This window comes from Erythrolamprus reginae, chromosome 2 (assembly GCF_031021105.1).
Source record: "Erythrolamprus reginae isolate rEryReg1 chromosome 2, rEryReg1.hap1, whole genome shotgun sequence".
In the NCBI taxonomy this organism is placed as follows: Eukaryota; Metazoa; Chordata; class Lepidosauria; order Squamata; family Dipsadidae; genus Erythrolamprus; species Erythrolamprus reginae.
Genome location: NC_091951.1, coordinates 109,785,273 through 109,798,572, shown reverse-complemented (window position 1 = coordinate 109,798,572; position 13,300 = coordinate 109,785,273). Strand labels below are relative to the sequence as shown.

Genomic DNA, 13,300 nt, shown 5'->3' with positions numbered 1-13,300 from the left:
TTTTCAGGCATTATTGGAATCGTAACTGTAGGACTACCTGTACATGCTTTTCAGTATAAGTATGGAACTATAATAAAAATATCATTTAAAGAACTGCTTTGATTCTGAAGAGAGAGCAATAGACTATAAAGATAATATGTCAATGAAAAGATCTGGCTAATATTATAGGACATTTGGTCAGAGAAGGAAAAAGAACACTGCTTAGGACAACGTAAATATTTAGATGGGATAAAAAAAGAAATAAGAATAGTTCAGAAATCTAGTTCAAATATATAAGGTATAGGTGGATCTAATAACAGAAGTCACCACATTCTGGACAGGGGTGGGTTCCAACTTATCTTGCTGCTAGTTCGCCTCTTCCAGTGTTGCATGGGCGCACCGTGTGGGCATGCATGCTCCACGCACATGCGCAATAACAAAAAATGAAAAAAAAGAAAAAATCCCAAAGGCAAAAAAAAAGATGGTGACTACACGCAGTGCTAGAATTCAGCTTCTGCACATGCTCAGAAGGAAATTTTAAAAAAAATCAAAAAAAGATGGCAGCGCCCACGGACTGACACTAACCAATCCAGTTTTTTCCAGACGTCACCAGTGGGTTACTACTGGTTCCCAGTCCAAACTGGGTGGAACCCACCCCTGATTCTGGGAGAGCATTCATCTGGAAGGACAACCATTTTTGTTTTCCCTAGAATTTGTCTTTATAAATTCAAGAGCATATAGCTTGTTCTGTTAATTTTTCCTTTTAGGTTAAATTGTTTTTCTTGGGGTAAATGCATTAGCTCCAGCATGATTAGGCATAGCTACTTTTCTCAGGACTGAACTCAGAGAAAACTAGTTTTGCAAGTTGGCAACAAGACGTTGTACATAATACTGCCTAAATAAATGAAAGATTAATCTTTCTCTGGCCTCAGAAAATCTCAAGTAGAAAAACAAATAAAAAATTATCCAAAAAACCCTGTAATTTTCTTGCATGTGCGAGTCAGTTTCTTAAAAATTGTGAAGTCCTAGCTTTTCTCCTAGGCATTAGTGCCAGATTATTAACAGAGTCTGAAATTTGCATTTTAGTATTGTGACAGTATTTCTTTGGTGACTTGATTATTGTATTGCAGTTATTGTAATTATATTTGTTTAATTTAAATTAGCTTTATATCATTAGTCTGTTGCATTCCCTGTTTGCTGGCCAGTTACTTGTTTAAGATGGTCAGATTTGTAAATTATCTAAATAAAGAGAACTGGAAAAAACCCCAGTGACTTAATTATAGAGGTTCCATATGGGGATTTCCAACCATGACTTCATAGTTAGAAATATAACAAAATTTAGTTGGAACAATAGAAAAAAGCAATCCTAGTTTCTGGAAATCAATTACATATCTGCAATAAAACAAAGATTTTATCCCAAGATTCTTGGATTACATAAACAATAAATTTTGGGACTATAAATAGGCTATATGGGAAGAAAAAATGTAAATTCAAATATCATCTACAGGTTTCTTATCTCCATTTTTTTCTGGCAGCTGTAGCAAAAATACAAGGACAGACATCAAGATGTGTTTACATTGGGAAGAAAATGCAGACAGTTCAGAGCTTAGTTTGTACTTGAGATTTCAGTCCGACTCGTGTTCCTGCAATTCATATCAAGAATGGCCCTGTAATAATTGAGCAGATTAGAAAGAACCTCCTTGGATTATTATCTGGTTGCATATTTTCAATTTTTTTCCCATTTGTAAACATGAAAATTGAAAAAAAATGCATTATTTTTGCAAGTCATACTAAAAAGTACAAAGTAGTATTTGTATTTGTATTTATTAGATTTGTATGCCGTCCCTCTCCGAAGACTCGGGGCGGCTAACAACAATAAAAAAGACAATGTGAACAAATCTAATATTAAAAATAATCTTAAAAACCCCAATTTAAAGAATGTAAACAATACATACAAGCATACTATGTATAAATTCTATAAGCCTAGGGGGAAGGGAAAATTTCAATTCCCCCATGCCTGACGACAGAGGTGGGTTTTAAGGAGCTTGCGAAAGGCAAGGAGGGTGGGGGCAACTCTGATATCTGGGGGGAGCTGGTTCCAGAGGGTCGGGGCCGCCACAGAGAAGGCTCTTCTCCTGGGTCCCGCCAAACGACATTGTTTAGTCGACGGGGCCCAGAGAAGGCCAACTCTGTGGGACCTAACCGGTCGCTGGTATTCGTGCGGCAGAATCCCATAGAAAAATAGGCAGAAAACAAAGGATGCACGTACTACCCATTGCCTGCCTTCCCAGTCTTATCAATTTAGCATCAACCACCACAGCTGAAATCAACGCTGGATATGTTTTCATCTTCAATAAATATGCCTACACCTTTTGTGTGTGTATGAATATATGCAGCTGTGTATATATACACACTAACCCCAAAGTATACTCTATAAGAAAAGAAATGCAAGGAAAAACTAACATTTTCATACTATAGAAAAAGGCATGTTATTTAGTTATAAAGAGATATACAATTCACCAGGTTGGTGAAAGGCATTCTCTCTGTGCAAAGGAGATATAGTTTGCTTTTGTTCTTAGCTATGGGGACATTTGAGGCAGTTTCTTTTTGGACTGAAGCCAATCAGAGAGTAGCCTACACCTTGTATGAAGGTATCCTAAAACCTTGGAAGACAAACAAATACATGCTTACCTCTTCAGTGCTGAGATATTCTTGAGTGGCTTGCTTGGTTTGGGAAGCAGCATGTCCTCCGTGAAGCTTTTACTATCAAATAGTTGACGCATGGCAATGTTAGCCAACTGTTCCATTAATTTGAAGGTCTCATTGATGTTGAGGAACATAGAAAAGTAGAGTTCAGTGTCTCTGGTACTCACTTTGATGCACTCAGGAAACAGAAGGGTAGCATTCTTCTCTAGCTGTGTTATATCTACCCACTGCACGATAAGGGTCACTGCAGAAACAAGTATACCCAATTCATCAATGACTGTCATAGAGAATTATATAGGAAATCTTTTAAAATTATTTAGATATTTTAGCAATATTGCCGAACTCTAATAAAGCAGTAAGATTAAAAAGTTCCACATTTGTGATCCACTCCACTCTATGGGAGAGATATTGGAATCGTGCAATTTACTGTTAGAGCAGTAACAATGTTCGTTGCAGTTCCCTAATCAAAAAGCAGGTTGAAAGAAGCAATGCTGTCAGATTTAATAAATATTTGAAACATTAAACAATCAGCGACACCTCATTGACAGGTTACCTTCTTTGCCCAAAAGGAAGGAATAGAAGCAAAGATGATTAACAGTGAGATACAGCCAGCCCTGTCTGGGGACGCGCCCTTTCCAATAACTGCAAGAGTAGTAATTGACAAGTTTCTCTACTTCAGGCATTCCAAACTGCTTGCGCATCTTCAGTTCTGCTTCCTTAAATTTGCCAGGATCTTCTTCCCCCCTTGGCTGTCGATTCTTATTTTCTTCAGCAATAATTCCCTGAAGGAAAAGTGACAAGTAAAAATGAGTGATTTTTCATTTATTGCATTAGTTAACTGTTAAACACAAATATTCCTCAGGAAATTTCGCTTCTTTGTGTGCATGCCCAATCTCCCAACGTTCAAAACTCCATATTCAATGCTCCGAAAACTATATTAGCATATTGATGATAATAAAGTTAATAACATTATTGTGGCTTCAGACTGTTTATCCACCTTCCTGAATCATTTATGAATTACATTTATTTTTGTTATATGTCCCCATTGATTGTACAGAAACATCTGAAATGCTTCCTTACGAATGGAATGGAATAGAAGAGAAGAGAAGGCCAAATTTAGAGAAGAGAAGATAAATTAGCCAAATTTAATTGGACACACAAGAAATTTGTCTTTGATGCATATGCTCTCAGTGTATAAATAAAGCAGTGCAGGAAGTAAGGGAGCACAAAAAAAGATAACATTTACTATCACTTTTTTCTGTGAATAAACTCGCACACATTAAAAAAAATGAAATTCTTATGCCTGCTTTCAAAAGAATGTCTGTCTATCTGTCTGTCTGTCTGTCTACAGTCTGTCTGTCTGTCTGTCTAGGGATGAGTTTGGACCGGATAGCCTTAACTTGTAGCGACCTGCTGGTGATGTCACAATGGCATCACAGATCTGGTTCGGTGCTTGCCGGTCACTGTGCGCCGCTATCTTGTTTTTTGGATTTTTTCCCCACATTTTTCACTGTTTGGCTGCTGCTTCAAAAATGGGTCTTATTTTCTTTTGGGCTTAAAAAAAAGACTGAGTCTTTTTTCCCACTACCTGTGTTTCCCTGAAAATAAGACTGGGTCTTATTTTCAGGGAAACACGGGTAGTGGAAAAAAAGAAGTGGAAAAGAGTAAGAATACAGGCAGAAGGAATCAACAAAACTCTCAAGATTTTTCCCTCCCAATGCAGGTCGGCATATGCTAGAGCACTTTAATTACACAGTGAAATATTAAAGCAGTTAACTAGAAGCTTCAAGCAAAGTGATACAGTAGTGATCAATCTCTATGGATGGTCTCTGAAAAATCCCTATGTAATGTATACTATACTATGAATATCTGTCCCACATGGGTTTTACATGGACGTTTAAAATCTATAGCTCTCGACAGTTTGTCTTTCATTTATTAAGGAACATGGCAAAAAATAACACCTCTTACATGTATTTTACCCTTGACAAAGGTAGTGATATCTTCTTCACTGTCAAAGATAGCAAGAGTCTGGAGCAAATTATTCTCTAGCCATTCCCAATGGCTTGTAATTTCCTGACGGTTTGAGCCTAGATAGAGATTAAGAACAACCTCAGAAAAGATATAAACAAAGCTTTCCTATAATAAAAATGGCACATATATAGAAGGATGAAAACGGATTTTTTATGTTAGAGTCTAATATATTAGACAAATTATTTATCAAGTTATTTTCTTTAAATTTCTATTCGGATCAGGAGTTTTTGTCTTAAAGAGTCCTAAATTAAAGGTCTGAATGTCCATGCCAAACACCCCTAATATATGAGTGGCTGAAACTGGGCCAAACAGTATTTCACTAGTTTGTGTTTAAAAACATTGTTTGCCTGATTACGCATCAGAACTTACCGCAAGCCACTACCCAATATATCTGAGAATCCTGTGTTTGATGCAAAATCCTATAAGGAGCAACTCTAGCACTGGAGTCCAAAACTACATCCAATGTTCCCACGAGCAGTCCTAAGACAATGAAAATGCAGAAAAGAATATTATGGACACTCTCTAATTAAAACAAAATGCAATGTAATCAAATATATTGGACATGAAATTTTGAAAGATGGTAAATTATAAATTTGAAAACGTGTGTACCCAACTCTAATTGGGTGTTCCAATGATGAGAAAAAAACCAAGTTTGAAACAGTTACTGTGGGCAATTTATATGTTTCATTTTTAAAGGAAATAATATCAGTGGGGATGGAAAGATTTCCCCTTGTTGCGATTGTAGATCTGATATGCAAACTATTAAACAATTGTGCAAGATTGTTTAAGATGTGCGTTCTTTGGTTCCCTAGAACCAAACGTCACTCATGACATCAGGCTGACCAGGATAGAACCAGGCCAGCCTGGTCATGAAGGAGCACCAGCACTGCGGTGTGCATGTAGAGCAGCCCGGAGACATCCGCTTGCAAGGTGACTGAGCGGCAACAACAGCGATTTGGGAGCATGGCCAGTCAACTGTCGCTACCAGTTCTCTGAACCACAGGCCGCTACCAGTACAGAAGAACTGGTCTGAACTGGGAGCATTTCACCCCTGGAATAAACTAATTGTAAAACTATTTGTATTCACTACTTAAATCTCACATGTCTGAAATGCTCCTGCCACTGTCTTTACAACTTGACAATTAGGGAGGGCTTCTTCTAAGCTTCTTGCTTCATCCATAATGGGCTATACTCTCTCTTATCTAGTCTTTTTTAAATAAAGAACTCTTTGCCCTTCTCCCACATATTATTATAGACAATGACTTCCACTAACCTAACCAGAATATCTCCGAGACCGCCTCCTGCCGCACGAATCCCAGCGACCGATTAGGTCCCACAGAGTGGGCCTTCTCCGGGTCCCGTCAACTAAACAGTGTCGGTTGGCGGGCCCCAGGGGAAGAGCCTTCTCTGTGGCGGCACCGGCCCTCTGGAACCAACTGCCCCCGGAGATTAGAACTGCCCCTACTCTTCCTGCCTTCCGTAAACTCCTTAAAACCCACCTTTGCCGTCAGGCATGGGGGAACTGAACATCTCCCCCTGGGCACGTTTAATTTATGCATGGTATGTCTGTGTGTGTGTCTGCTAGCATATGGGGTTTTTAAATATTTAAATATTTTAAATTTGTCTGATTGCTTATGATTTGTTTTTACATGTTGTGAGCCGCCCCGAGTCTTCGGAGAGGGGCGGCATACAAATCTAAGTAATAAATAAATAAATAAATAATGACCAGAGATATATACAAGTCACTCCTCTAATAAACAAGAATAAACAAGGGTTATTAGGAGATAAGAAGAGTGGGAGACAATTACTGCATAGATAATACCTAATGATGTGCTAAATGCATGTTTATAAAGTTCCACTTCCAATTGGAGTTTAAAAAACTCCTTTTTGTATTTTCCCACATGCAATTTCTATACTCAGCTGCTGCTGACCAATTAAATATATGCTTAAAAGGATGGATTTACTCATACACTAAACCAAAGTTTAGTATAATGTATGACCCATTCAGAGAGGATTTACAGTGATCAGTCTTCCAATCTCCCAAGAGAAAACAGATCCCTCCCCCACCATTTTCAAATACAGTATTCCCTCGATTTTCGCGGGTTTGAACTTCGCGAATAGCCTATACAGTACCACGGTTTTTCAAAAAATATTAATTAAAAAATACTTCACGGTTTGTTTCCTTTACCACGGTTTTTCCCACCCAATGATGTCATATGTCATCGCCAAAATAATAATTTTTGCAAATAAATAACAAAAATAATAATTATTATTAATAAATAATTATGTTTATAAATATCAGGATCACTAAGTGTCTTATTCAATGGTGAGTACCAATAATAATGGTGAGTAAATGGTTAAGGGAATGGGAAATGGTAATTTAGCGGTTTAAAGTGTTAAGGGATGGCTTGTGATACTGTCCATAGCCAAAAATGGTGTATTTACTTCCACATCTCTACTTCGCGGAAATTCGACTTTCCCGAATGGTCTCGGAACGCATCCCCCGCGGAAATCGAGGGAACACTGTACATTAAATCCACAGCTGAGCATCTTCCAGAAGGTCCCTATTTAGGTGGCCTAGTGGTAAAGATGTTTGCCTCAGACTCAAAAGGTTCAATCCTAGCTAGCAGCACATGTTTATCTCCTAGGGTGCAAAGAAAAAATATCTGCTACAGATCCCAAACTCCCCACAAGCATTAGGAAGGGCATTTCATGTCTCTGAGATTAGATTAAAGGGAAATTTCCAGTAACTGCTGAAAACATTTATACAATGGTAAGATCATTTACTAACGAAGCAACTAAACTAGTAAACTATTTACAAAATAGTCAAACAAAGCACTTGTGAAACAAATAAAGCATCTAAAACAAGCCGTACATGTAATCTATCCAATTACTGTACTGTATTCATCTGGGGGTTTTCAAATGAAATTGAGATTTAATAAATCACTAAAATCTGTTAAGATATCCTGAAAATAACTTCTTACAGTACAATAAAATTAACAAAGATTATCATCACATATGTTTCTTTGGATAATTAATGGCACCAATGTGATTATATTACAAAACTAGTATTTTCTACCTTGGCTTCTATTTCCACAATTACTGTATTTTTCGCTCCATAAGACAAACTACCACCCCCTCCAAAAAAAAAAGGTGGACAGTGCCAGTCTTTTGGTGAATAGCAGCCAGGCCCCTGTGGCGAGGTCCATTTATAGTGCTTAATTCCATCTCTTCTGTCTTTGTCATTGCCTGTCTCTTCTGTTTCTTTTCCACAGTGCGGGAGTCAATAGGAAGAGTTGGCACATGAGAGGACACCTATCTGTGGTCCTCTCATGCTCCACTTGATATATTTTTCCTTGTTTTCCTCCTCTAAACCTAGGTGCATCGTATGGAGTGAAAAATACAGTGTTTTTTGAAACAGAGTGTTTATATGAAGAGACTTGTAACCACAATACTTATTGCTTCTTAACAGAAAATTTAAATATTCAGTGGACTGTTTTCTCTACCCATATGAATTCAACTAAGTACACATGGAAACAACTGTTTTACTACAGCACTATTATGGTTATGAGTATGATGCAGTATATCTTGATACACATTTTTAGATATACTTTTTGTATACATCGCATAACAGTACATCCTAGGGACAGAATATTTCCATGAGATTTTCCAATGATATATTAAACCAGATTAGTCAAAGATCTGCCTAAATTTTAGTCACCCCAGGATTAGATTAGATTTATTGGATTTATATGCCGCCCCTCTCCGCAGACTCGGGGCGGCTCACAACAATGGTGAAGAACAATACATAGTAACAAATCTAATATTTAAAAATCTAGGTTACAGTTTTAGATTAAAAAGTCCAATATATAAAAAACAGCACACAATCAAATCATAAACAAAAACTACATGGGCAAGGGGGAGATGTTTCAATTCCCCCATGCCTGATGGCAGAGGTGGGTTTTAAGGAGTTTCCGAAAGGCAAGGAGGGTGGGGGCAATCCTGATCTCAGGGGGGAGCTGGTTCCAGAGGGCCGGAGCCACCACAAAGAAGGCTCTTCCCCTGGGTCCCGCCAGACAACATTGTTTAGTCGACGGGACCTGGAGAAGGCCAACTCTGTGGGACCTAACCGGTTGCTGGGATTCGTGCGGCAGAAGGTGGTCTCGCAGATATCCTGGTCTGATGCCATGAAGGGCTTTATAGGTCATAACCAACACTTTGAATTGTTGATTTAACAAGTGGCAATATTCCAATATACACCTCTAATGGTAACATATTACCCACTTTGAAAGCACTTTAATAGTAACAAGAGTCTTATATACTGCTTCAGTGTTTTTACAGCACTCTCTAAGTGGTTTACAGAGACAGCATATTGCTCCTAACAATCTGAGTCCTCATTTTACCCACTTCAGAAGGATAGAAGGTTGAGTCAACTTTGAACCCTGTGATATTCAATCTGGCAACATTGTAGTCAGCTAGCAGTCAGCAGACGTAGCCTGCAGTATTGCAATCTAACCACTGCGGCAGTTTGCATGGGTTTGGGTGTTTGTATGTGTGCCTTTGAATCAGTGTGGCCTCGACTGCCTGATCAAGTGACAGCAGTTTTCTTGCAAAATTTCCCAAAAGTGATTTGCCATTGCCATTGCAAGGGCCACCCAAAATCATTCCACTGTTTTTGTGTCAAAGCCAGGACTAGAACTCCCGGGTTTCTAGTCTGGTGTTTTAAACACTGTATCAAAACAGCTGGCATTTTAGTATTAGATAAGTGACATACTTCTGGACCCAAGGGAAGAGCCTTCTCTGTGGTGGCCCCGGCCGTTTGGAACCAACTCCCCCCAGAGATTAGAATTGCCCCCACCCTCCTTGCCTTTCGAAAATTGCTTAAAGCCCACCTCTGTCGCCAGGCATGGGGGAACTGAGATATACTTCCCCCCTAGGCCTTTACAATTTTATGCATGGTATGTCTGTATGTATGATTGGTTTTTATATAATGGGTTTTTAACTGTTTTTAGTATTGGATTTTGTTATACAGTATACTGTTTTATTGCTGTTGTTAGCCGCCCTGAGTCTGCGGAGAGGGGCGGCATACAAATCCAATAATTAAATAAATAAATACTAATTCTCCTTTTATGTGTTTGTTATTTTTTAAAACTGCCTTGGAAATTTATTCAAGACATTAAAATTGCAAGACTACTCCTGGTTTCTGAACATTCCCCACCCTCCCAGGGTTGCACTATCCTGACTTTGTCGGCCTTCAAGGAATTTATCTTGAAGTAGAGCCTCTAGGTACCTTCATTAGTAATACAGTTAAATATTGTGAAATTGTTTGCCCCCACCTGATCTATAGGCTACTGGAATTTTGTTTTTATTCTTATAGTTTTAAACCTTATTAGCATTTAAGAACTGTTAATGAGTCAAGTATATAGCTGTAATGGCTGACGTTATAAAAATCAAAATTGCAATTACAAGATACAAAATTACAAGCTCTATCAGACTTATTGCTGCCTATAAGGAACATAAGAAACTGAACTTAAAATGTGGACATATTTATTTTATTAATATTCCACATCTTCTACACAAACGTATGCTGGTGTGTGTAGTTTTCCTCATCCTATTTCTCTCCACAACCCTGTTAATTAGGTTGAGTTAAGAAAGAGTGATCAGCAACGGCACCCATGGAGTTCCCATGCTGATAGTTAACTAGATTTCTGAAGAAAAAACACTATCTTGTTTAAATTTATCTACATTGTATCTGTGACTTTCTACATTGTTACAGAAACAGAAAACTGATGGCAGGAAAAGATCTAGTGCTTGAAATTGGATTTTTGAGTTTTTGGTTTACATAGTTATATGTTGTTATATAGTTTGTCTGTGTCTGTCTGTCTGTCCATTTATCCATCCATCCATCCATCCATCCATCCATCCATCCATCCATCCCAGATTATATCATATTTGTGAATTTCTCGTGCCAAGGAATTCATTTTTGTCGCATAAATCCCAGCAGCCGGTTAGGTCCCAGAGTTGGCCTTCTCCAGGTCCCGTCAATCAGACAATGTTGTTTGGTGAGGCCTAGGGGAAGAGCCTTCTCTGTGGGGGCCCTGGCCCTCTGGAATCAGCTCCCCCCAGAGATTCGTACTGCCCCTACCCTCCTCACCTTCTGCAAGAGTCACCTATGTCGCCAGGCCTGGGGCAATTAGATCTTGCTCCCCTGACCAATAAATGTGATGTATGGTGTGATCTAGGCCCTCAACAGTCAGGATTCAGGCCCGTTTACAGCACGGAAACTGCTTTGGTTGCGCTGATGGATGATCTCTGGCAGGCCCGGGACAGGGGCTTGCCCTCTGTCCTGGTACTTCTTGACCTTTCAGCGGCTTTCGATACCACTGTTTTGCAGTGGTTCTTCTCCTACCTCTCCAGTCGGTTGCAGTCGGTGTTAGTGGGGGGTCAGAGGTCGTCCTCTAGGCCTCTCCCTTGTGGGGTGCCTCAGGGGTCGGTCCTCTCCCCCTGCTATTCAGTTTCCGGTCACAATTCAAAGTGTTGGTTATGACCCATAAAGCCCTACATGGCATCGGACCACAATATCTTTGGGACCATCTTCTGCCGCACGAATCCCAGCGGCCGATTAGGTCCCACAGAGTGGGCCTTCTCCGGGTCCCGTTGACTAAGCAATGTCGTCTGGCGGGGCCTAGGGGAAGAGTCTTCTCTGTGGCAGCCCCTGCCCTCTGGAAGCAACTCCCCCTGGAGATCAGAACCATCCCCACCCTCCTTGCCTTTCATAAGTTGTTAAAAACTCACCTTTGCCGCCAGGCATGGGGAAATTGACACATCCCCTAACTACTGTTTTATGTATGGTTTGATTGGGTTGTGTGATTATTTTATTAATAAGAGTTTTTAATTGTGTTCTTAGATATTGGATTTTTACTTTGTTATTATTGTTGTGAGCCACCCCGAGTTCTCAGAGAGGGGCGGCATACAAATCTAATAAAGAGAGAGAGTGATTGGATTGTCTGGTTGAGTAATATACAGGGTTTTTAACTGTAGTTTTTTAATGTATTAGATTTGTTTTGTATGCTTTGTTTCTATATTTATTCTGTGAGCTGCCCCGAGTTTTCGGAGAAGGGTGGCATACAAATCTAATAAATAATAATAACAGCTAAAACAACAACAACAACAACAACAATAATTTTAGCTATAGACACTGTGCACTATTCAGAAATTTCCTGTTTTTGTTACTGGTTCTTCTTTTTCGCCCACAACTGTGCCTCTCTCAAACAAAATGCATTTGAAAAGTGAAAAGCTGAAGTTAAAAAAACACAGCAACTGGGTAAGTATTGTTGATTGACAGTGGTAGGAATCATCAATATGGAAGCCCTTTAAGCTAATGAAAAGTGAATCTTTCAAAATGAGTAGCTATAAACAAATCTAAATAATACTTCTGCAATTCAAAGCTTCTGTTTGTTTAAAAACCATAACTTTTAGTTTGAATATAATCTTATTATCTCTGAAAAAAAGATATTCAGCAACCCCAGATATTCCAATTTCTTTTTTTTCAATTTTTTTTTAAAAAATTCCAACCATAAAATCGTACATATAAAACAATACATATATCTTCAATGAATAATAGTATACTTATAGAGCAGTGGTTCTCAACCTTTCTAATGCCGCGACCCCTTAATACAGTTCCTCATGTTGTGGTGACCTCTAACCATAAGTCTAGCGCCAAATCTCCCAAAAGAGCTTTAAGCTGATTGGCAGGAAGGTCAAAGAGACAGCCCCACTGTAAAGGCCTGATTGGTCGGATTGTAAAAATATGTTCCAAGGCACCAGAATAGAAGCTTTAGTTCCTAACACCATGGGAAATTTGTCTTTTCCCATGGTCTTAGGCAACCCCTGTGAAATGGTCACTTGACCTCCAAAGGAGTCCTGACCACTTGTTGAGAACCATTTGTTATAGAGTCTCTTTCCCATAAAATAACAAAAAATCCAAAAACTCAATTATTCAGACATTCCAATTTCCAAGTGGCATATAACATCCTTTTTTTGGCATGAACTGCTGAAGCCTGGAAGATAAGCCCACGGAACATCTCATTATTGAGCCGAGGTGGCACAGTGGGTAAAGTGCAGTACTGCAGGCCACTAAAGCCGACTGCTAGATCTGCAGGTCAGCAGTTCAAATCTCATCACCAGCTCAAGGCTTCCATCCTTCTGAGATGGGTAAAATGAGGATCTTGATTGTGGGGGCAATATACCGGCTCGGTTAAAAAGTGCTATTGCTAACATGTTGTAAGCCGCCCTGAGTCTAAGGAGAAGGGCGGGATAAAAATCAAATCAATCAATCAATCAATCAATTAATCAACATCTCTCCCCTATATTTTTGGGTAGATGCCTGCTATGATACAGTATAACCTAATGCAGTGTTGGCTGGGGAATTCTGGGAATTGAAGTCCAAATATCTTCAAGTGACCTAATGAACCCCATCAGAGCAGAATATCAGCCTTTCAAAGAAAAAGCCTGACGGACATTCTGAAAAGAAGAAGATGCCAGTGACTATATCAATACTTGATGGCACATCACTAAATCCTTC

General features: G+C 39.1%; 1 protein-coding gene across 1 annotated transcript in view; it reads right to left on the bottom strand.

Moving 5' to 3' along the window:
* The window catches only part of TBC1D9B (TBC1 domain family member 9B), a 44,849-nt gene that overhangs the window by 30,931 nt on the left and 618 nt on the right, over positions 1-13,300 (bottom strand). Inside the window, exons 2-5 of the mRNA XM_070739091.1 lie at positions 5,086-5,196; positions 4,654-4,772; positions 3,239-3,467; positions 2,671-2,929 (exon numbers count right to left, since the gene is read on the bottom strand). Coding sequence (XP_070595192.1) covers positions 2,671-2,929; positions 3,239-3,467; positions 4,654-4,772; positions 5,086-5,196 — 718 coding nt within the window. The remainder of the gene's footprint in view (positions 1-2,670; positions 2,930-3,238; positions 3,468-4,653; positions 4,773-5,085; positions 5,197-13,300) is intronic.